The sequence below is a fragment of the Tripterygium wilfordii genome, chromosome 15 (assembly GCF_013401445.1).
Source record: "Tripterygium wilfordii isolate XIE 37 chromosome 15, ASM1340144v1, whole genome shotgun sequence".
NCBI classification, from domain to species: Eukaryota; Viridiplantae; Streptophyta; class Magnoliopsida; order Celastrales; family Celastraceae; genus Tripterygium; species Tripterygium wilfordii.
In genome coordinates, this window is record NC_052246.1 from 11,976,996 (window position 1) to 12,002,053 (window position 25,058).

The 25,058-nt window shown below is 36.9% G+C and overlaps 4 protein-coding genes across 4 annotated transcripts; 2 read left to right on the forward strand and 2 right to left on the reverse strand.

Moving 5' to 3' along the window:
• Window positions 1-2,051: 2,051 nt before the first annotated feature.
• Window positions 2,052-7,053, reverse strand: LOC120016582 (protein LONGIFOLIA 1-like). The gene is made up of 5 exons (XM_038869419.1): window positions 6,231-7,053; window positions 5,765-5,817; window positions 3,718-5,673; window positions 3,491-3,638; window positions 2,052-3,018 (listed from the first exon to the last, which is right to left on the reverse strand). Exons 1-5 carry the CDS (start codon window positions 6,385-6,387, stop codon window positions 2,240-2,242), a joined length of 3,093 nt encoding a protein of 1,030 aa, XP_038725347.1. The 5' UTR covers window positions 6,388-7,053; the 3' UTR covers window positions 2,052-2,239.
• A 5,673-nt stretch (window positions 7,054-12,726) lies between these two features.
• Window positions 12,727-13,382, forward strand: LOC119979907 (receptor-like protein kinase FERONIA). The gene is made up of 2 exons (XM_038822529.1): window positions 12,727-12,983; window positions 13,046-13,382. The coding sequence occupies exons 1-2, from the start codon at window positions 12,727-12,729 to the stop codon at window positions 13,380-13,382; spliced, it is 594 nt and encodes a 197-aa protein (XP_038678457.1).
• A 327-nt stretch (window positions 13,383-13,709) lies between these two features.
• Window positions 13,710-20,843, reverse strand: LOC119979900 (solute carrier family 25 member 44-like). The gene is made up of 6 exons (XM_038822522.1): window positions 20,513-20,843; window positions 18,875-19,256; window positions 18,153-18,349; window positions 17,322-17,466; window positions 15,378-15,531; window positions 13,710-14,280 (listed from the first exon to the last, which is right to left on the reverse strand). The coding sequence occupies exons 1-6, from the start codon at window positions 20,569-20,571 to the stop codon at window positions 14,249-14,251; spliced, it is 969 nt and encodes a 322-aa protein (XP_038678450.1). The 5' UTR covers window positions 20,572-20,843; the 3' UTR covers window positions 13,710-14,248.
• Window positions 20,844-21,587: 744 nt separating this feature from the next.
• LOC119979898 (COBRA-like protein 2) lies at window positions 21,588-24,961 on the forward strand. The gene is made up of 6 exons (XM_038822520.1): window positions 21,588-21,854; window positions 22,774-22,853; window positions 23,012-23,468; window positions 23,779-23,935; window positions 24,048-24,325; window positions 24,466-24,961. Exons 1-6 carry the CDS (start codon window positions 21,752-21,754, stop codon window positions 24,753-24,755), a joined length of 1,365 nt encoding a protein of 454 aa, XP_038678448.1. The 5' UTR covers window positions 21,588-21,751; the 3' UTR covers window positions 24,756-24,961.
• The last annotated feature ends 97 nt before the right edge of the window (window positions 24,962-25,058 follow it).

Genomic DNA, 25,058 nt, shown 5'->3' on the forward strand with positions numbered 1-25,058 from the left:
TCGAACCAGAATGGGATATGAGCATGATGTAATATGGAAATGGAACAGTAAAGGATGTGGTTCATTGACTGTTTTGCTGATACAAGTAGATTAGGGATGGGGATTTTTTCTGAGAATAAAGTGGTTATTAGAACTGTGGTTGGCTCCCTTCTCTTGTCCCTTTCCTATCGTGTTCGTCTCCCTCTTGGTCTCTCTCTCTAGTATTTACTGGCATCTTTTGTGATACCATCCTTGATGGTTGCATTCTTGCAACAGTTATGTATGTATCATTCTTGGTTGCTCCATTATGATCACTTATTTGATACCTTCCATTCGGAAAAAAGCTTTTTCGATGCCCTTTTCCTATTACTGAAATGGAGCTTTGAAAAGCCTGTGGAACATTGATTAATATAGTTTACATGTCCTAGATTGTTTCTTATTTAATTTTTTCTGCTCTCTTAAGTAATTCCTATAACTTGGGGTAATATGGGTTTAATGTATCAAACATAATTTCTCATGTGGTTTTCTTATCTGAAGATTCTTGTGGTTTTGTGATAGGTAAGCTAGTTTCTAAGTCTCGTCTCTGCCAAGTCCGCAAATTAGAAATTAAAAGAAATTTAAGTATTGCTAGAAGAAGATTTATAGCTTCCAGATTCAGTGATTTTGTCTGTTTTGAAATGGAACATGAACATGTTTTGCTAAGTTTAATAAAACTAACTGCATTTGTAACATTTTTTATGGGGGGGCTACTTTTTGATAACATTTGGTTTTTGCAATGAACTTTCTCATGTTGTATCATCACTCTTTTATTACAAGCTGTAGAAGCTAGAAATTGACCATGGTATCTAATGGTAGATAATTGATGCTGACTCGTGCAGGGTATACAAATATAAACACTGAATTTTTACTGTTAGATTTGAGAATCTATTATGTTATTTCATAAATTCTGAAATTTATGTCCTCATTGTCCTGTTATAGCTTCTTCACTCTTTAGTTATTTTATTTGGTGTACAGGTACAGTTCATACAACTTGAAAATCTGTATAATTATGTTGTCAAATATAACGTACGGAGGATTTTTATAATTATTTTGTATGTATATCTAACTTGTTACATTTAGCATGTATATCCTTTTTCTGATTGGAAGATTTTGCATGTATATCTGTCTACTTGTATTTTCTCTAGATTAGCTTTTTTAAGCACCTGGAACTTTGCAGCTGAGACTGTTGAATATGTTATGAAATCCTTTATCGGGACGAGTACAATTGGATTTGTGTGAAGGATTATTGATTGATTTGATTCTAACCTCTACGGATAATTTGGGTTTCTTTTCTTTAGATCTTTAACAATGTGAATTTTCACTTGAATTTTATTATCAAGATAAGATTTTTGTGTGTATTATATCAGTATTTATAGAGGGATACACACGAATTACTTTTTTTGACTGATTATTGATTCTAACCTTTAGCAGATTGATTTGGATTTGTTCTCTAGATAGTAGATTCTATAAGAACAAGAATTTTTATATAGGGCCAAGACTTTCAGGCATATTGTTTTTTCGGCAATTGTAACCTTGGCAAGTTAGTTTCTTTTGGTGCTACAAAAAAGGTGATGCAATATGAAACACCATTATCAAGCAACTCTGCTTTCATGTGTTAGTTTCGTTTAATTATTTGCATCTATGAAAAGTGTTGCACAGTTAATGGATATGTAAGGCAATGTTTGAGTATCTGCCTTATGTTAATCCGTGCGAAAGGATTCATAAGCAACTCTGCTTTCATGAGTTAGTTTCGTTTAATTATTTGCATGTGTATCTCACTTTGAAGCATAGCTGATGTGAAAAATGTTGCACAGTTAATGGATATGTAAGGCAATGTTTGAGTATCTGCCTTATGTTAATCCGTGCGAAAGGATTCATTGTGTGTATGACTGTGAAGTGAAAGATTTGCGTGTGTTAGGGTTTGTGCTTCTCTCTCCCTGCGTACATAAGGTTTTTTCATAAGTAAAGAACGAGCTGACTAGGTGAATTGCTTGGATGCTTAACTCACTTAGGGTACATGTAATGATAGATCATTCTGTTTATTTCTATGTACATTGATTGTAATGTTAGTATAAGCGTATAAGCACAGCATCTGGTAGAGAGCTACATATGGGGGATAAAGTTTAATCTCTGATCAGAAGTTCTTTCCCTAAAGTAAAATAGGCATAAAAATATACCATCGAGTATACAGCCAGGGATGGAGGTATAATTATCTAGAGCACTAAAAGAGCTGCCTACAATGCCCAGCTGGCCGCCCACATAGACTTGGTACTTCGCCATTAACAACTTCACTTATTAAATCCTTGAAGATCAACCGCTCAACATCCAGTACTAGCTCTGAAATTTCACTATGGCAAGCTGTCCAATTTTCTGGTTGATGCATAAATTCTGCCCATAAGATGCTTCTCAAGCTGTCATCCTCATCATCTAAATTGCAGCTCGATGAATTAGCATTTTGCCTATCTACCTCTAAACACAACTCTATCAGAAGCTGCTGCTGGCCTTGATATCTTTTGTCTCTCAGCTTATAAGGTGAAAGCCATTGCTTTGACGAATTTTCCAGTGCCAACTTGTTCACTAGAGTTTCTTTGACAACATCAAATAAAAGTTTTCTTTGTGCTTTGGCATTAGGAGCTGAATGAAAAATTCTTGTTCTTCTGTGTTCCAAGGCAAGGAACAAGTTGGGATTAATTAGGTTGCCTGATTGGTGGAGCTGCATAGTTGTAAGGGCAGATCCAGGATGATTGAGGAGACCTGATGCTGACAATATTTCCAAAATGTACCTGTGGTCTGGATGTGTGATGTTGTAGAGGGATGCTGTTTCATTGATGTTGGGTTCCTCATCACTGGATGTCAGCTTGAAGTTTCGAATCAAGCCCTTCAAGTTTTTTGCCTTTCGATGATCGAACTCATTGTTGTGACTGGATATTCTGCTGCTGGATGAGTGACTTACATGTATTGGACTCCACTCTATTTCCTCAGAATCTAGAACCTCATCATCTGTGTCAATATCTTCCTTTAGATTATTATACATACAAAAATGGCTGCAGTAATGATAACTGCAAAAACTCTCGCTTTCTCCCGAAGAACATGCTCTCTTAACTTTTTCTCTAAGGATATTAATTTTTTAGTTTAAATATTGTAAATTTATTTCTAGTTTTGAGATAAAATGCCTTAATATGGACTGCAAATAGTTCATATTTTTTTGACTAAAAGCTTGCATATTTTGTTTTCTTCTTTCTTTTTTTTTTGTGACTGGGATTAAACTAGTTCATCAGTTTGATGGTGAACACCAACTATTTTCAGGCAAGAGGAACTATTAATTCAACTACTTATGTATTTGAAAGTTGCTATGCAGTAACTTGGATCTTGATTGTTAGTATGTGCCACTTTTAATCTATGTTTATTTAGATTCAGAAATTCTTCAACACCATGACACTGATTATGCATCTAAAATATGCATGGTGCTTACCTTTAAAAGCATTTGATATCTTCTTAATTGGAGATGGCATATCATCATAGAATGTTGCGTCTAGAACAGAGATGGGACTTGGTTGTTCTGAGGAAGCAGCCGTGCGTTCAACTATTAAACTGTGTTCTACGGATTTTGCTCCTGGACCCTGATATACTTGGAAATGTTAAGAAAATAATCAAAGTAACTACTTGTTTCAATTGAAGAATAATTTGTAAAACACATACCTCTCCCCTCTGGCTATTCTTCTGAAGCATGAGACTATTTATCTTGTCAGATACATCAGTGCTTGAGACTTCTGTTTCAGCTTGTGAGGCAAAGCTATTGTTGCTCTCGGATTGCATTGAATTTGTGTCACTTTGCTGACTCAGGTCTCTAGCACAGCTACTGGTCTCACTCAGTTCACTCTCGCATGGCTGCAAATTGGGAGATCTTGGTCTGCGCTTTCTGTTCTGGGAGCCTGATTCTAGCAGTTGTCTATTGGACTGCGTTCTGCTCTTGTTCGAGTCCGGAGATGGAGTGATGGCATGAGATTGCTTTTCCCACTCAAGCTTCTTCTGTTGCATTCTCAGGCTTGTGGTTCCTGTCATCTTGCTTGAAACACTACTTACCCTAGTTATGGGGTGGGCCTCTTTTCTTACCGTTTTGGCACCACTGTTCTTGTCCATGGGACGTAGGGATCGGATGAACGGGTCCTTGAGATTGGTTCTTGGAGATAGGTCTCCAGCTGCGCGCATCTTAGCTGATTCCTTTCTGCTATCCACGGAGTCTCCTGTCCGAAGATCACAAAGGTTTGCTGAACAATTTTTGGGAGTCACTGAAGTAGTGGGATTACTGGATTTCTCAACTTGTTTTGCTGGTTTCATAATAACAACTGGGGATTTGGATCTCTTTGGTGAATTAGTCCCTCTGATTGTGGTGGAATTCAGGCTGTTGCTCCTCTGGCCTCTTGGATTTGGCGTTGAGCTCTCATCAGAACTGTTATTACTAGTTTGAGATTCAAAGTTCGGAGCCTGAACTTCTTTCCTGGATTCTAGCATCTTTCTATTCTTCTGCATTGCTTCTAGTATTTGTTTAAGAGCTCTAAGATCCTTTCCAGACTTCTTGAACTCAAGGTCTGCCAACTTTTTCGCTATTTCGCCATATACAGAAGGCAAGTTAGGGAATTTAGCTGGTGAGTCGCGACTCTTCAAAGCTGATGTTTGATAATCTCTGTTTCCATCTGGCTGCCTCCATGGCGCTGGTTCAATTGGAAACTTTGAGCTTGCAGGGTGTTTCTTGCTTGATTCAGCATTTCTAAATCTGGGGGAGACAGCTTCCATGTGAGAATTTCTGGGGGATCCAGATATTCGTTGTTGGTTGGTCTCATCATTTCTTCTTGATGATCTTGAAAAGGGATCATCCTCTCTTCGCCCGGTCCCTACTTGCTGATTCCCTGTCGCCATGGAATCTGGTAAAGCTTCTAATCCCATTAACTTGGCCACAACACTAGATGGTCGTTTGCCACTTCCTGGCTCGTACTGTTGGTTTAAGACCACAGTAGAGTAATCATTCACCCTCTGTAGCTCATGCAGAAGTTGATTCGACTTCGTGATGTTGTTGGAACGCCTCATGGAGCCTTCTCGACTGTCCAGTGATAGCCGATGGAGCTCTTGGAGCTTAATGGTTGATTTGAATTTATCTTGTGATTCCCTTTCATCGTAAGAGAATCGAGGAGCGAAATTGAATGAGCCATCCTTCCCTTCATTGGAATTCCATGGTGCTTGTCGAAGCTTGGGTAGAACTCGAAATGACTCATTGAGGCTAGAAGCACGATTAACAGACCCCTGAGTCTGCATAGGTCTTGGGGAATCGATGTATTTCAAGGTATGACCTCCACCTTCCCCTTTGTTTGAAGCTTTAACTGACAATCCACGGGCTTCTCTATAAATGGAGTCCTTGACAACATCTCGGAGATCAGTCAAGTGTGGCGTTGACTTTGAAGAAGCATTTTGTTGGTGCATTGGTGGTGGGGTTTTAGGGGGATTTGTTTCTTTGAAAGAAGATCGTTCTGGATGATGAGATGTTTTGGTGTAGTCTAGCGATGAATAACTTGATGAACAGGAAGATGTAGAGATGGAGGTTCTGGGCGATTCGGTAGAGTTTCTTTGGTTCTCACTCATGGCTTTCTTCTGATTTCTTCCCTGCGATCGTGAGACATATTAGCATTGAAAGGCTCTGCTGAACGCCACTGAATCTATAAGGTAATTAACAATGATAAAGTTTGAGTCTTACTGTAGCTCTTCCTGATGCATTGCCGGGCTCCTTATGGTGGTCGCCATTTTCACCTACAGAAACCTAAATGTTATCCATGGAACAGCGAAGGTATGTTTTTCCATGGTCAAACCTGTGATTCACATTACTCTAATATGCAGAAATATGTCATCGGAATCTTAGTTAATGTTATCCCAAGTTCTGTACAAACTTCACCAAAACTAAGAAATTTTTGGCAGCTAAACGAGTAACAGAGATTTGCAGGCATGTAGGCAAAAGACCATTCACTTCCATTGTCTAGTGTCTATGGTGGTTGCTGAAGCAGGTGAATCATAAGTTCATGCAATGCCCTGATAGGTGGGAAAGACATTCCTATGATAACTAACATTTGGAAGATCAAGGTAGCCTACACTGAGAATTTCTGCAAATGTAGCTCCACAGATTATTATTAGTGTAAAAACACATTAAAGTGATAAAGAAGAAATACCTGGTGGAAGCCTCTTGTGGTTTTGGCCGACAATTCGTCGGCCGCTGCTGAGAAAACTGTGGCGGTCAAAGAGCCGAAGGAATCCATTCATGCATCCAATCTGCTTCTGTAATTCTTTGTTTTCATCTGATAATGTGTATATGAACTTTGCAGACATCTTCACCAACACCAAATCTACTGCCCCAGAATGTGAGAACTTAAGCTTCTCAGTAGTGAGAACTGAAAGAATGTGCCTTTTGTGAAACTCTGTCTTCCTTCTTTCAGAGAGATCTTTTAACCACCCAAAAAGAAGATGAACAGTTGGGTTTCACAGAACAAGGTAGACACAGCAGTTAGCTAGAACCAAGAGAAGATGTTTTTTCTGGGTTTTCTCAAAGAACCAAGAAATGGTTTGTCTTTAGGCTGTGTCTAGGAAAGGCAACTAGCTAGAACCTGGAGATTATGTGTGAAGAGGTACATATATGGTGAAACCTTGCTCTGCCTAGAGACAATGAGAGAAAGCAGTGGCAACCCCATTTTTTTTTTATCATTTAAGTGAGAGAGAAGGCGCAATAATAATAAATAAAGGAAGTGGGGGAGAGATGATGTGAATGTGTGGGTCAGATGTGGGTGGTGGTGACTTTTCTCACACCTCCATGTGGACAAGATAATGTGGGTGGGTCTGTGGGTTTGGACCTCTCCACTCTCCAACCCCATTGAGCATGTGGAGTTTGTCAGAAAAATATACATATTGTAATTAACAAAGTGGATTTGTGTACTGTAAAGCCTGCTTTATTGTCTAAAGAACTAAAGCCCCTCTCTTCCAACCAATTCTTCCCTGTATTTTGTCTCCCATCTATCAGTCATGATAAGTATGTATCTTGACCGTTGAGTTATACATACAGGATTTAATATGTATTATTTGGAGTTCACGAATTCATTTATATTTTATTCGTTCAACTCAACAACCGGATAGCAACGGTTGAGATTTTTCTTATTTTTGCTCATCTGTGCCCGTCTAATCACCCTCCAGCTGATTCCCATATCTCTTTGACCTCACAATACAAGATTGCATATATATGCATACGTATTTTATATGTGTATATCTGTGTATGTATACATTTTCTCACTACAAAAGTTCATTTTGCTTAGCTCATAAAATTCTGTCATATGACAGAGTATTTACAGCTATTTATTTCTCGTACTGCCGATGTAGGAAGAAAAAGATCAGTGGATGACTTGACTTTAAATATTTTATATGAAATATTTATATATATATATATATATATATATATATATATATCTACTTCTAATTCTTTTTGTTTTATTTAATTTGATTTTTCAATTTTTAAATTACATTATGATCTGATTTATCATATTTTATTCACACCATAACCCGGATGGCACGTTCCAAAGACTAAAACTGAACAGACCACGTGCCGTCATGAATGTGGAAGGCAAAGCACGTGATCTGTATCCCTGTCATCCAATCAATTTATTGTATTAATAAATATTAAATGTTATTAGGTTGGATTTGAGTTTTGTGTTTTTAATATTAATTAATGGAACTGCAATTACAGCTAATTCAATTCACTACCATATCAAATTATCAATGCTTTTTGTTAAATCACCAATTCTTTCCATCATAAAAGAAAGTCTCTGCTTTTGCGCCACTAAAGTTTGGTCTGAGTGCGAAAACACCCCTATTCAAGAATTGTTGATTTGATGAAGCCAAAAAAAAAAGACGACGTTTGGAAGCATGAAATTACAGGACCACTCTGTTCTTCCTTTAGAAATTGAATATAACTCATGATTAACTGATCTATGCATTCATGACAGGAAAATCTTTTGGGGACTATAAATATGAACAGAACAGGACCACATCTCTACTTGAGCTACTATTCATTTTTGTCATGGCTTCAATGTTTTTATCTGTTTTTGTTGAGAGTGCTTAATTTTGTGAAAATAACAAATCAAAGTAAGTAAAAGTAAATATAGAAAGTTTGTATGTGATTCTACAAAAGAGATAACTCACTTAAGTGATAATCTAGTTGGTGAATTTCTCTAGGAGTAAATCGTATGGACTCGAGAGGTCTTGCGTTCGATTCCCACTAAGAACAATACCCTTGTGACTACACGTTACGTTTTAGTCCAATTTACCATTTCTTCATACGAGAAAATTTTTTTACGTGCAGACTTGACAGTTCGAGTTAAACAAATAGAATAATATATATATATATATGCTTATTCACTTATTAATTACTAGGTTAAGCTTCCATACAAACACTATAAAACAAGAAATTAAGAAATTCAACTTCTATCTATCTTGCATTTATGAACAAAATTGATTGGAATTTAGGGAGGGAGACCAAACCACGTGAAGAATGTGTAATTTGTAACCTTTATGGGAAACAAGTTTTCATTCCCAACTTAATAGTTGATAGTGTTGCTTCTCTAAATAATTCTACTTGTTCTTTCATTAAAGAAAAGTTTAATTAGCTAATACTATAACCATACATTTATTTCCATTACTCTAAAATGATCAAGTAACACACACACATACAAACACAAAAAATAGTACCTCCTAATCTCCTATTGCAGTCATCATTGAGTAGGCCGAACATGCACTAATTAAACCCAATATGTAATTATCTTCCTTTTACATAAACAATAATACAATGTGTTTGTATTGTATGGCCTATTTTCTTAGATTCCTAGGTTTATATATATGTATGTACGTATTGGTATTGTTAATCTCACATGCTTGTATTTATTATTTTTGGTAAGTATATGCGCAACAAAATTCATTAGCTGAAGATGAATCATTTCAATTAGGGATTTTGAATGTAACTTATCATGTCAACACCCTATAAACCCTTTTTAAGTTATTTAAGGTGACAAATAATTGACGGGTTAGTATGAGTTTATCTATGAGATTATGCACGTTTCGAAAAAAGAATCGATTTTTTTGAAAGTTTCTGGCTTTTGTGGTGGATCTCCACAATCCTTTTGGGAAAGTAAATAAGGTGTTGGAAACAGAAATATATAACAAGATATGACTAGTTAGACATGTAACAAGATATGACTAGCTACTTACATGCAAAGACCAAAATAAGAATGAAATGGATGTTTCACGAAGCTTGTCTAGTCCATGAATATATATATATATATGTCATTTCAAGACATATTTGATTGTGAAAACCACCTTATAGGAGAGAGATCCAGACAGTCACAGGTGCTAAAGTACTAATGTAATAAGTCTTTTTCTCTTACGTTAGAATTTGGTGCCCATACATATCTTATTTGGACCACCTTTCCACTCATATGTAACAATTTCACATTGGTTTTGTAAGGCACGTAGTCCAAAATGTCCTATATATGCAATTGCAATGAATCTTTGCTACAACACAGAACTACTCATGAGCTCAAGGATGTTTAAATCTTGAGTTGCAAGAGAGTTGCAATTTGAGAGAGATATTTTAATTATTGTTAACGCAATTGCTCAATCTGTAATAATTTGAATGGGCTTAAGAGTCAGAGTATATCAGAATGTTTGAGCGGGATGTTTTCGTCAAATGAGCCGCACCCTCGAGACTCTCAAATATCATTCCCAACCATTTGCTTCTAGATTTGCATTGTTGGCTAGATAGCAGCCATGCATGATTCTCCATATTAATGTTTTGGACTATCGTGGTGTGGCTTGTAATCTTCTCTTTTTTTTCGTTGTATTTGTTTGATAAAAAAGTACAATAATTAAGATTTTTCTGAACATAATTGAGTAGTACTATACATTAACTTGTATATATACACATGATAGTGATGATACATGATACCTATATATATATATAAATTGTGAATATTATCTCAAGTAACCATCAATGAGTAATTACATAGACACAAAAGGATATATAAAAAGGGGAGTTGATGGATGATGATAATGGAAATGGAGAGGATATATATGAGAAAAGGAACAAAAAAAAAAAATGATAGAAAGAGCACATGCATAAAGTGAAGGAAGCACATGAGGGATGATCATGCCCTTGGCCTTATGGACCAACTAAGCACCATGCATGCATATCTCCTCCATCAATTCCCTAAGTTAGGTTCCAATTATTGGGCACATGATGTGATGTCCCCCCCAACACCACTTATAATTCTTAATCATTTGACCTTAATTAGGAGTAATTTGAACAATTCATTCTCAAACTTTGCTTCCAATGAGAGATTAATTTATTACAATCAATAATTTAAAAGTTTAGGGCAATTGCTTTGCATATTCTGAGGAGTTTTCACAAAAGGACCTAGGAGATTGTGTGACCATTAAACAAGGGTTATTCCATGCAGACTTTATATTCAATATTGTGGGGGTATATATACATAAAGTCAAGATTCCATCCTATCCCTTTGTTCACATGAGAGGTACCTTTGGAACCTCTTGCAGATCTAGGCTTGGGGGGTAAGAATTCCAATCATTAATACCATAATAACTCTTTTTTTTTGTTTGCTAAATTGAGCAAAAACATTGTGACTTTTCATGTCTCAAGGATGGCTCAACACCCAAGTAACACACCTAGCTAAACAGACTGCATGAACATATATACATATATGATTTGAGAATCTTGATGAAATCAGTTTCACATGCATATGTGAATCAACTTTTGTGAATTTATTTTTAATTCAACCATAGATGCGTTGGGTTTCACACCAAATGTGAGTTCCAATTTTATTGTGTTTTATTATAATCATTGGATTTCGTATTCATAAAGTTAGTTCACATATAATAATTCGTGTATATATATATATTTCATTATATAGTTCATTAAAAAGGTCTATATATACACCCACACCCCTCATGCATTCCTCTTTGTGGGATATGGTTGTTAGATGTCCTTGTAGTGATAATTTGTATACCTAGAGAAGCAAGCAACAGTATTCACACAATATTGTCAATATCCACGATTGCAATGTTGAACTTTTTTTTTTAATAAATAATTTGATGAACGTACCAAGATTTTTGTGTTAGGTATGGTTATGGTATCATGGTATGGGCAAAATAGGGTTTATGATGATGAGTGATTTAGAGTTAAATGCAAAAAATCTCAGTTACAGAGGAGAAAATGATGATGAGAGAACATGGTATTGACGTGCTATAAAGTCATTGGATTGGTAGTGTAGATGCTGTCAGAAACTTTGTCAGCAGTTGCCATTATTGTTCCAAAGCCAAAGTTATGGTGCATGTACTAACAAAAAAGAAAAAGAGTAACTATATATACCGCAACCTTTTTTCCCGATAATGACACCATACGAGTTCGTCTTTTAATCATTCGATATGAGTTTAAACTTATACCGTCAAGTCGTACTCATAAGAATTTTTCACCTAATGACATGATAAGTTGGACCAAAATCCAATATCTAACCACGCGAATATTGCTCACAAAAATCACTTTTGCATCTTAATTACACAAGCAATCAAACTCTCTAGGTATATTTCAAACAATTGGAGCCCACTGGACTGGCCTTCTATCACTCTCATGATCATGTTTTGGTGGTACATTGAGCACTCTCAAGTCAAATCATGTTTGATAGCCTTGTACAAACAACATGCATCCTCTTTCAAATCCTTGATTACAAGGCTTTACCTTACTGTGATTTGGATATATATCAACCAATCAATTAAGGTTCCATGGGGTATGATCCTTCATTTTCACTTAATCGGCAACAATCGTGAGATTTCCTCTGTCATGGGTGTTAATGTCGAAAGTCGAACTTGAATCCCCTATTGATAAAGATTTAATCGCACCATAACCAATTCGGCTCTCCCTGAATGGTTATACCCTCAAATCTCAACAACAATTGTGAGATTTGCCTCTGTGGGAGTGTTAATGTAGAAAGTCGAACTTGAATCCCCAATTGAGAAAGATTTGACCATATCCTAACCAATTCAGCTCTCCCTGAATGGTTATATCCTCAAATCTCAACAACAATAGTAAGAATTGCCTCTATCGTGGGTGTTAATGTAGAAATTCAAACTCGAATTCCCTATTGATAAAGATTTAACCGTACCATAACCAATTCCGCTATCCCTGAATGGTTATATCCTCAAATCTTTAAATAAGGCAACGTTAATAATTTGTGCAATTACAGGAAATGTGGCTAAATATTCCTAAATTAAAATAAATTTGTTAGCAATTTATTTTCATGTGGGGCTGGGTTGTGATTTATGAGTGGTCGAGAGGCAGGCAAGCTGTCAGTGTGAGAGCCTATCATGTACGCAAGAGACACTGGACCCTACATTCAAGAGAAGAACAAGCATCATTGGCCTAGCATATGGGCCCGAAGTTCCTTGATGTCCACTTATTATTAGGCCCAAGGGGTTATAGACAATGAAATTTCAGTGATCGATCCTGGCCCAACCAGAAAATACCAGAAGATTTTTGGCAACAACAAATTCTGCATAACTAGATAACTGCTAAGGCTAAAAGACAACTGAAGTGGTTGATGTCAATGTGACTGTGTAATGAGAAATATCACCCAATTACTTTGCCAAATCCATCACCCAAATCTTGTATCACTCATCGGATTCTGCTATGACGAAAATGAGATGATTCTAGTCTATGAATACATGGACAATGTAACCCTCCTTGACCGTGTCTGCAACGCAAACATGGATCTACTCCAATGGAAGTTGAGGCTCAAAATCTGTATTGGTGTGGCCAGGGGATTGCACTATCTCCACACTGGAGTTAAGCAGGGAATTGTCAACCGTCGCGTGAAGTCATAGAACATTTTCTTTGACAAGAACTGGGAGCCTCATCTTGAAAACTTCGGAATCTCAGAGAAGGAGATTATACAAATGAAATGCGACCGAAGATCATGAAGCATGATCTGGACTATTTTGGTCCAGAGCATTATGTCAAGCATGCAGTTACAGAAAAATCAGATGTCTACTCATTCGGAGTTGTGCTATTTAAAGTATTGTGTTCTAAGAAAGCAATAGATGTCAACTTACAAGGAGGCCTTGGCGATCTAGCGAGATGGGCAGTCGAATGCATTCGAGATGAAACTCTCTTTGACATGATTGATCCATACTTGCTGGGAAAAATAGCTCCAAAGTGTCTGATGAAGTTTGTGGAGATTGCATTGAGTTGTATTCGACCACCGCGATATGAATAGCTTGCAATGGGTGAAGTAGAGGTGGTACTCAAAAACGCACTAGACCTGCAAGAAGAAGCAGAAGCGTCAGGAACAAAAGCCGATTATAACTACGAAGGCATATCATTTTCATGCTTACTTCAACCGTCACAGAGACTTCCCAACCATGCGTGTTTTAGGAGTTCCTGACATGACATTATTGTTTCTGAAATAATCAAATGTGGGATCAATATGCCAACATGTAATCATACGTCAAGAGATTAAGACGATCAATGACACCAAAAAATAATAAATCTACCCAGTCCTGCATCATACAGTAGGCCATCTCAGACACAAAGTACAGTTCTGTATCTAGAAAATATGTTCTTTGCATAGCAATCAGGATAAACTCTCAAGCAGAAAATACTCCAGTACAGATACAATGAACAGTATAGAAAATCAAAAGAAATTTGAATGGAAAATCAGAAAAACATAGAATATGAAAGTATTTACACCACAAACAAAATTTTGCTATTTCAGAGTACAGTTTGGCCAAGTGTAGGGGAAAATAGGTGCACTTGGGGCGCTTCTAACTGATTCAATTTTATCCTAAACAGAAAAAAGAATGTTCCATGCCAATATGCTCTTATTCTTAACCAGGTCCAATTAGCCCTCAATTATTAGTGTAATTCAAATGCAGCAATCAAAGCTTGGCTCCTAACTCCAGCAACGCAAATGATTGGGTAATGTCAATGTTGTCTTGAGTAAGAGATGCTAAAGAATCATTCTAAATTCTAACGCATATCTACTGCAACCACGTCTTCAAGGTAAGCTGAAATCCAGCCGGCTCCAGACCAAAATCTCTGACAATTCATGAAGCAAGAACCAGCATTTGTGGGGGAGTAGCATCACATCAACTCATCTTTAATGGACAAGCGCTCTGAATGGGGAAAACATTGTAGCGTTAGAATGATTGAAGGATTCAACACATCATCAGCTGATAATGCAATCAAGTACTTGGTAGATCATACAAACAATGGCCTCACAACATAATTCTACCATTCCAAGCTTCATATATAGGGATAATCTTTGTATAAAAGGAAAATCATATTCCACAAATGAATTTTGTAGTTTAATAGAATGAAGTGTCTATCTATAAATCCATATTATAGCATTTAGGGCAATTTTGTTGATATGATAGGACGCACTTACACGTCCCCCCATATTTAGGCAGATAAATCTGAAAGCTCCATTAGAGAGGAGATGAGAACTTCAAGGAATGGGAATTTTGAAGCGAGCCCTGATTCAATCTAGGAGCATCCCACTTCACAATTGAGTTCATATGACAACAGAGCACCTGAGTGCATCTAATTTTCCTAAATTCTAATGCCTAAGAACACAAGCTGCAGTTAAATTGAGTCAGTGTGCATGTACGAAATTTTTTGTTTTCAAGTTGACTTCATTCATCAATTGTTTAAAGAGACTGAGCCCATCAAACTTAAATCAGTGTATTAAAGTCCCAGGGGTCCATTTGAACAGAAACAACAAGAAACCATTTACCTTATTCAGTTTATACTGCACATGAATTTCAGGAAAAGCATTAGAAGCACTCTTTTTGAGCAATAATGCAACACAATCCAAAGATTAATGATTATCCAAAAGATGACACCGAAAAACAAAAGGAAAACAGTACATTACATAGGAAGTTGCAAATAAAAGACAGAAATACAGATCTTCCCTGAAGGCCATAATTTCATATTCACATCTCCCAAAGCAAGGATCTCCAAATCTAGATCAACTGAACAGCCATCCATGGCAGCTTAATGGTATTAACACCATAAGGAAATACACACACACACACATATTTGTATATAAAATAACAAATATGGTGAATCGCAATCCATCTTTTGAATGCAAAATGTGAGATCAGATAATAATTTGAAAAAATCCAAAGTACATCAAACTTCGTGTTCCATTTCTAGTAAATATAAATGAGACTCAGAAATGATGGAAAGTAGAGAAAAAAAAATTCCTTACTCAAATATTCATATGCTAGTATCATTGAGGTGCCCCATGCTGACATGCTGAAAAATCTTGGACCCAACCCTTTGTACAAACCTGTCCAACCATCATCTGCAATCAAGTTTTTAACAACTTGTCTTACAGAATGTCTCTTCTCATGTCCCATCACCTATAGCAGAGACGGTCAATTAATTACTACATAAAATACTAGAAAAAAGGGGTCGGTCAAATGAGGTGGTTCAAGCATACTAGCAAAAACTAGTATCTGTAAAAGAGAAACTTTTATACTAAAGACAACTTTCTAACTCTCATTATTGGAAGCAAGAGAAACAAGAAAAGGTCGCAATGAAAGGTAAAGAAACATCAACTATACAATTCATGAACATAAGATGAACGCCAATAAGCACCCCATTCCATAGGAAGGACTTAAAATTCAAGTATAAAGAGCCTAAAGGCACAAGAGAATGAAAATAAACAACAAAAACCTTAAAGATAAGGGAAATTTAATTGGTTAACTAAGGCTCATAGCCTTAAACATTGCATAGCTAATAGATTTCGCATTCTCTTAAAAATTTGTCCTCATAGTGGTCACAGGTTCAATTCTTGAAAACAATCCGTCCACATATTATGTGAGAGTAAGGTCTGCATACATAGTACATATTCCCAACCCCGCCTATTGCGGGAGCCATGTGCACGAGTGTTGTTTACCTATAAAAGGATTCATTAAAGGCTACATAAAAGATCCTAAAAGAATTCAAACATACAAAAAGAGAGAAAAAAATACATGACTAAACATAGAAAGCTAATAAAAGTTTTAGTAAATATCAAACTTCGTGTTCCATTTCTAGTAAATATAAATGAGACTCAGAAATGATGGAATGTAGAGAAAAAAATTCCTTACACAAATATTCATATGATAGTATCATTGAGGTGCCCCATGCTGACATGCTGAAAAATCTTGGATTGCCTATTTCCCCATTTATACACAAAAACAAGAGAGGAATTTGGATTACCTATTTCCCCATTTGTAGAAAAACAATATTCACAGGATATGGTTTACCATGGGATAACATTTTTCAGTTCAACCAACAATTGCTCCATTATTTTAAATATTTGTTGACTTATTCTTGGGCACAACATCAGCAAATTAAGTTATAGACATTGGCTGTCCTTTATCTTGAATTTTGGTACCTAACTACTATATGATATTATCGTTTCATTTGTTTCACTTATCTTCACTCCCCAAGAAAATCATGTTTTTACACCTTAAAATTCTTAGAAGTTATTATATAAAAAATGCAACTTCTAATATCATAGCTAAGAATGTAATTGAGTTCAACTAGCAAGCTCACAAAACAATGATCGATATATTCATATTCGAGCTCAATAATTATCAGCATACTTTCATACTCAAACTCAAATCAAGCTGAATCAGAATCCAACTAAATCGAGCCTTGAGCTCAAGCCTGTACATCTGGAAATCTAAAGCTCCTATAAAGGTAGCATTCTTTTGTTCGATACTGGTTTGGGGCAGAATTTTGACAGTGGATGACTTGCAAAAGAAAATCTTCCAATTGGCAAACAGACGATGTCCTTGTAATTCTTACAAGGAAACTATCAACCACCTACTGCTACGGGGGCTCTAATCTAAAAAAACATATGAATCTGGTTGGTATCAAGCCTTTAAAGCGTGATGAGGGCTCAATTCGACTGCAGCTGTACTCCAGATACAGAGTTACATGATGTACTTTTGTATTGTTACAGTTAATAGAGCAGAATAAAACTAGAATAGTGAATACATGAACTACCATTCCCACTATGAAGTACAGTACAGCAAGACCTTCTAACTAGAATGACTTGAAACCATAACACAGTAATTGAAGGAAAATTTCCAGCACTCGAAACGTTTGAACAGTAAAAGAAGAAGAAGCTACTTAAAGTCAATAACCTTTCAGTTACCTGTAAGCGAGTCTTAATCGTGTCCAAAGGGGTTGTTATGGAGGATGCCGTGGCGCCAGCAATAATTCCTCCAGTTGCTTGAACTAGCACTATTTTCCACTGGCTGGGAGGATGTTGCTCAAGGTCAGTGCCATGGCCCATAAGACTGCCAATAATCAGAGGGTGAGATTTACATCATGCAGAGAAAAAGATATGAGCAGTGTGCCACAGCATTTTTTTTTACCCTCATAACCTGAAACTTTACACCCAACCGCCTTCTATTATATACACAAAAAATAGAACGGCTGAGCCCTTCTTGCCATAGAACCAAGTATATACAAGTCAGGGCTCAATCACAACCTTGCATCAAAACTCCTAGGTCCCCTCTCCAAAACTAAGTTTTTTAAAAATCTGGAGTCTAGTAATATCTTGTGGAAACGATTAATGTTCCATTACAGTTGGCAATTCTCATTAAGGACATAGAACAGTCAGGAGAATATAAGGTTCAGTACCCTAAGGATGTTAATTCCTCAAGTTTTACCTGCAGATAGAAACTTCTCAACAAGGACATGGAACAGTCAAAGTCAAAAAGAGCATAAACTTCAGTAAGCTATGGATGGAATTATCAAATTTACTTCTAGACAGAAATTTGTCATGTAGGACATGGGACAGTCAAAAGAACATCAATTCCAGTATCTTACAGAAGTTAATTCCAATGATTATACCTGTAGACAGAAAGTCCAACTTAAAACGTGAAGTCAACAATTGCCTATCATAGAACAATCATTCACTTGGTAACTAAGAGCTCTAAATACATTGCGGCTTGACAAGAAACAATTAACTGTGTCTTACCGCCAGACAAGGGTTTGGCTTGAACCATAACTTGCCCACCATACAGCACTAGATGGGGAATAAGTCATAACAGATAGACCAAAGCCCCTGTATAATCCCCGGATGCCATCAGCCTTTATAATCTTACGAGCAACATCCAGACCTCCACTATACTTTGCATGGCCCGAGTATCCTTGCACCATTAGTTTTTGGCTAACCTGAGCAGTATTTATCGTAAAGATACATATTAAAATAAATTGGCATTAACAAATATTTGTTTCCAAATTGCATTGTTTGTGGAATTTGAATTCTGGTGAGCACAACTCATTCCAAAATTACTCTAGAGCTATTCACAACTTCACATATTTCAAGTCTAAAAGAATAAAGAACAACAAAACAAAAGCATTAACATAGAACTCTCGCACTTCATATATCATAGTCATCTAAGTTTTATGTATGAGAGCGTGTAGGTAGGAGTGAGTATTTTAAGAGAGAAAAAAAATGAAAAACAGGTTTTCACTAGAGGACAATAGCCGCCCCACATAACAGTAGTTTTTCACATCCTAAACTGCACTACTTTTTTCTCTTCCATTTAGATTTAACTCAGACACAGACATACCACAATCCAAAGCATGCCACACACATTCAAGCCCCAAAGACCCAATTTCTCAAATAGATGAAATACATCTGACCACCAGTTAGAGGAGTAATAGAATGCCTTTATGACAACGCAAGCCACATACCACGTCCACTGGAACAAATGCCGCTTGAGAAGATAATGATGCTACCATGCCAGCAATACCATTTGCTATGGCTGCCTCAGTTGTATCGGATAATTTGAACGGTTCAACCACCTTAAAAGCAGCCACTTTTGTAGTCTCTAAAGTAGTGAGAAAAATAGTTCTGGCAGGAATTACACCAGTAATGACTGTACCAAAGCCTCTATAGAGACCAGAAATCCCATCTGTTCTCAGTATGCCTCTAATAACAGAATATGCAGTTCGTTCAGCAGTGTCCTTTGAAGCAACCTGGAGCCTGGTTTTAACAACAGAGACTGGGTACAAAGCCGTTGTAAGGCCTGTAAAGATTCCGGCGCCCAAAGCATAGAACTTAGTTTTATCAAGCCTGCATATGCATGTTTTAATGAGCAGAAACTGAAAAGATGTTCAAAAAATCTGAGGAAGAAGAGCAAAAACTTGGACAACATTGGAGGATTTTTCTCTCTCTAGTCTCTACACGATAATAGCAGGAAAGACACAGAAATTAAAGAATAAGATGATGTCATATCTATGGAAGAACTAGATAAAGATTCTAGATAGGAAATATCAGAAAGTACCCAATTTAATGAATTTCTTTCCATACTCCATAGTGGTTCGCTTTAATGAATTACAGCCCAATGCCCATCAAAAAAAAAAATCCTTGGACAACTACTCTATTCTTGGATTTCTCTCCGCCCAGGAAAAGATGGGCTTCAAAAATTGCTTGTATCTGGTTTTTTTTGTTTTGAACCCATGGTACCACCACTATTACAATTGCATTATAGCTCACTACTTAAAAACTCAGAAAAATTAGTTTTCAAAATAAAATAAAAAAGGCAGAGAGAGAGAGTTTTTTCCTTCAACAATTAATAACTCAGACAATCACCAAAACCATGGGAGAATAAGAAGTTGTGCAATGAGGAGTCTCTTGAGACCTTTAACTGTGTTAGATATGATGGTAGTTGATACGTAACATAATACTATGTTTGATCCGCTGGAAAGAGTGTTCAAAATTTTGGGCAAGAAAACTTAAACTTACCAATGATATCAAAGCTCCAATTACTATAGTTGCAATGATGTATAGGGATTCTTCAACAACAGCCCAGTGTGAACCTTATCAGGGATTGTATATGTGTAATATAAAGCCTTCTACAGGACCCAATCTACAATGGAAACATTTTCCAATCCTAAAAATTTGTCTACACTCTCCAATCATCCTTATGCCAATCTACATCAAAACGGACCTCTAAAGGAATTCCAACAAATGCTAATCATAATCTCATCCTTTAAGAAACATCAGACGCCTTCATTTCCTCTCATTTTACTAATAAAAGCTAACTCAAACCATCAAACGAAATTGCCTAAAACAGTTTCTTTATACACTAATATTGGAAAATAGTATCACTGAAAATTTCAATTTAAATCCTTGGTTCCTCTTACATTTCTCCATTTTCTCACCAACCAAACAAAAAGCATACAATAAAACAGCACCCAAAAAAAAACCTAATCCACTCGATCAACACAAACAAGAACACCGAAAACAAAATTTCGCAATTTAAATTTCATTGAGAAACGAACTTAAAGAAAATAGAGCAACAAAAAAAAGTTATTTCCGATTGATACCTGTCCCAATCAATCCCGGCCACACCCAGTGATTGAATTCGGGAACTAGGCGCATCCATCACCACGGACTATGCTTTGAAAGACAGGCAGCGAGAAATACCAAAACTTGGAAACGACCGAGTCAAGATTCAAGAACGCATTTCCTTTCAGAAATCGATGAATATTCGAAGAGTTCTACGGACTCAAGCAGAAATGGGGAATGAAAACACTTTTCTTGCCCTCCGACTCTCGCGTTTCAGTTTACTTGGAGCGGAAACAATTCTCTGAAGCAAACAAATTGTCGTTTTATCGTTGCGTTGGAGTCGACGAAACTGGTCTGACCGCCGTTAGGTCATTTTTGGCGGCCAAATGAAATCATATGCAATGCAATTTACCATTTTATTTTATTTTATTTTTCTCAGTCAAACTGCGTGTACCAACTGGCAACTGCCAAGTGCCAAGAATGAGAAAGGTGGAGTATTTCTATTGATGGATTATGTCAAATAAGCGAGTTGGACAACCATGGACTAGGACGGGCCGAGCTTGGCGCAAACTCAACCTGGGTCAGATTGTTTCTATACATTGGACCAGACTTTGATCAGGTCTAGCTACAGTGGCTATTATTTCTCATTTGCTCTGGCTTTATATGTTGTTGGCAATTGCAATTGGATATGTTATAAAAATGTGAATCAAAGATTAAAAATAGTGAGAAATCCCTAGCAGAAACAGACCCAAATATGACAGTCGTGCCACAACCTCCCCCAGATCCAGTTTTAGACCAGGCACATACTGACATACATGATACATCAACTACAATTGTTTTCCTTATCTAGAAAAGAACAAATACCAATTCTCCTGTCATTTTCTAGCATCAACGCAACCAAGTGACCAACTGTCAAGCATCATCAGATGTAAACACATACTCAAGTTGAGCAAAATACACTATTTTTATAATCTTCCTTCTCTAGTGATCAATTGAAACAATTTAGGAAACGTCCCTTCTTTTGTGAGCCAATACGTGTTAATTGAATGGTGACAGTGGGGCTTTACACTCCCCTTTATAGGTTCTTGTGATTTGCATGCGATGAAAGCAAGCAAAGACGAAAGTTAGTTTCACCACTCACCACCACTGCGTCTTTTGCTTCTCTCTCTATGCCTCTCTCGAGTCTCGAGCCTTTTCCGACTGTTACAGACATTGAGGCTTGAACTAGCAAGAAGAAACGAAGGCCCTAAAAGTCGCAGGAAAACCTGCTTCGAGAAATGGGTTCTCTTCTCTTACCCATTATCAGATTCCTCTCCAAGTTCACATCTTTGGCCATTTTGATTCTGTTTCTGCTTTCTTGCACCAGCATTACTTCAACAGGTTTTTAGTCTCTCTTTTTTTCAGCCTATCTTTTCAGCTTTCTTATTTTGGAGATGTTTATTGCTTAATTTTTCTGTTAAGTAGTTCGGATGGTTGCAAGATTATAACTTTTTTTCCATTTACAATGCAGCGATTGAGTAATGTTGATAGTCTTTTCGTTTATTTGATAAATGAGGAGATGGGTACAGATAGATTGTCTTCAATTAGAAGCATTTATGTTGTTTTGGTGCTTACGTTAGTTGCTTTCATCGAATGGCATTAGCTTTAGCCCTCAACCTTGTATGTTTTTTTTTTTCTTGTTGCTAAAATGGGTTTTGGAATGCATTTTTTTTAAAGTTTAAAGTCGCATTCTTTTGTTTTCTGGATATTTACAAGATTAATAGAAGAAAAGCAAATTGGGTCTATTTAGTGGTGCATGATTGTGGGTTTTTCATATTAGATGGGTTGCAGTTATCTGGAAGCTCTTTTGTTAGCAGATTAATGCCTTATTGTCTTGCATTTTCTCTGGAACTTTTGATACTGGGTGAATTTCTGAGTGTGGCAATTGAAATGTACAGTGCAAGCAATCGTTAGGCTTTTTGGCATTCTTCTCTCTTAAGAGTGAATTATTGGGACAGCAAATTTTTTTCTCAATCGTGAGCAATGGACATGGTTGAATTTCTATAGGATGTGTCTTCAGTACAGCCTTTACCATTTGTGAATTCAACTGAATAGGTGAAAGGAATTTGTTCTTTTGAGTGATCTTATTGTTTCACCATCTTGTTAGCATATATCTCATGGATTCTCTGTGTATGAAACCCTTGGCATGGCTTGCTTAAACTTTACTAGTTGAAGGTTGTCAGGGATCACTCAGATCGCAGTTTCTTAGTACGTATTACTTGTTTCATTTTAATGCTGTTTCTGGTTGTTCATTTCTTAGAGGCCTATGATGCACTTGACCCGACTGGAAATATCACAATTAAATGGGATATTATTAGTTGGACTCCCGATGGTTATATGGTAAGTCCGTAAGTACCTGTGAACACTATTTTAATTTTTCAATCTTGATAAATTCGAACGAACTCTCAATGGTTATGTGCTCACAGTTTGTTTGCATTACTTCTTATGTGTTCTGTTTCACTCACTAAACAGTGTTTTTTGGCACTGTGAATTGATAGGCTACTGTTACAATTTACAACTTCCAGCAGTATCGCCATATTGAAGCACCAGGATGGCAGTTGGGATGGTCATGGGCAAAGAAGGAGGTAATATGGTACATGATGGGGGGCCAAACAACTGAGCAAGGAGATTGTTCGAAATTTAAAGGCAGCATTCCACATTGCTGTAAAAAGAACCCAACAGTTGTGGATTTAATGCCAGGAACTCCATACAACATGCAGAGTGCAAATTGCTGTAAAGGGGGAGTAATCAGTTCATGGGTGCAAGATCCAGCCAACGCATTAAGCTCCTTCCAGATCAGTGTTGGTTCAGCTGGAACCACTAACAAAACTGTCAGGTTGCCTGTAAACTTTACCCTGAAGGCACCGGGGCCTGGTTATAGTTGTGGTCCTGCAAAAATTGTCAGACCAAGTACATTCATCACTGCTGACAAAAGGAGAGTCACACAAGCATTGAGTAAGTTGGTTATGTGTTTGTGTTGTGTTGTTCAGTTAAACAGGTCGCATCATTAGTAAATCCCTGTCGTTTTTTATGATGTGTTTCGATATGACATATGCACTTGAAACAGTCACAAAAATGTCTTCCCTTGTTATGGTGTTTTTTTTTTTTTTGAGACCTTAGTTACATCATCATGAAAAGATTTAATTGTTAATTTTAATACGAAAATTATGAAAGGAGATATTGGTACAAGTCATATGAGCCATAGTTTAAATTTTACATTGTAGTGGTGGAGATGGTCTAATTAACCTTCTCTCACTTTTGGTAGTGACTTGGAATGCAACATGCACATATTCACAATTCCTGGCTCAGAAGACTCCTACTTGCTGTGTCTCACTTTCATCCTTCTACAATGACACAATTGTACCCTGCCCAACCTGTGCCTGTGGCTGCCAAAACACTTCTCAGTCAGGGACATGCGTGGAGTATGTGCTGTTGTGAAAACGTCATTACTCGTCTTCTAGTTTTTTGTTCCTTAGACTTAAATGTATATTATGTCAAATCTACAGTTTTCTAAATTGTTACTTTTTTTTTCAGTCCAATGGCACCCCATTTAGCATCAGCTGTTTCAAGTGCCGGGAAGAACAGTTTAGCACCTCTGGTTCAGTGCACAAACCATATGTGTCCTATTAGAGTTCACTGGCATGTTAAACTCAACTACAAGGAGTACTGGAGGGTTAAGGTCACAATCACAAACTTCAACTACAATATGAACTATACTCAGTGGAACTTGGTTGTCCAACACCCCAATTTTGACAATCTTACCCGGATTTTCAGCTTCAACTACATGTCATTAACTCCTTATGCAGTTATAAGTAAGTCGGATCTCTGAGTGTGTACGACTCTTGATTGCATTTATTGCATTTCTCCTTTAACACAAGTTTAATTATTATTATAGTTGGCTTTGAATGCTAGCAAAGGAAATGACATTTCTTCCCTCTGCTGTTTTAAACAGATGATACTGCCATGCTGTGGGGTGTTAAGTTCTACAATGATTTGCTCATGCAAGCTGGCCGTGCTGGTAATGTACAGTCGGAGCTACTTTTCAGAAAGGATCAATCAACTTTCACTTTCGAAAAGGGTTGGGCCTTCCCTAGAAGGATCTATTTCAATGGCGATAATTGTGTCATGCCACCTCCTGATTCCTATCCATGGTTGCCAAATGCCAGTTCCCGCCAGCTTATCTCCTCTCTCACCCACATCACAACTTTCCTTTCTGCACTATTATTGTACGGACTAGCTTAAGTTTAACACATTTTTGACCGGATAATTATGGGGAAACCCAGGAAGGCAAGTGAAAATGCACGTGTTTGCGAAACCATGTTAGTCATAGCGGTCTGAGGTATGCTTTTATGTGTCAAAACACACTAGTTTCCTTCAAACAAGTGGTAGGTTGGGTGACTTCTTTTCTATCTATATCGATATCAAAAATATGAATGCGGTTGTATCTATATTTAGAGGCATTGATAGATGACTTCAGCTTGCATTTAAATGTTTAGTGCTTATGATTTTGTGTTCCTGTTCTGAATTCTGTTTGTTAAATTTTTT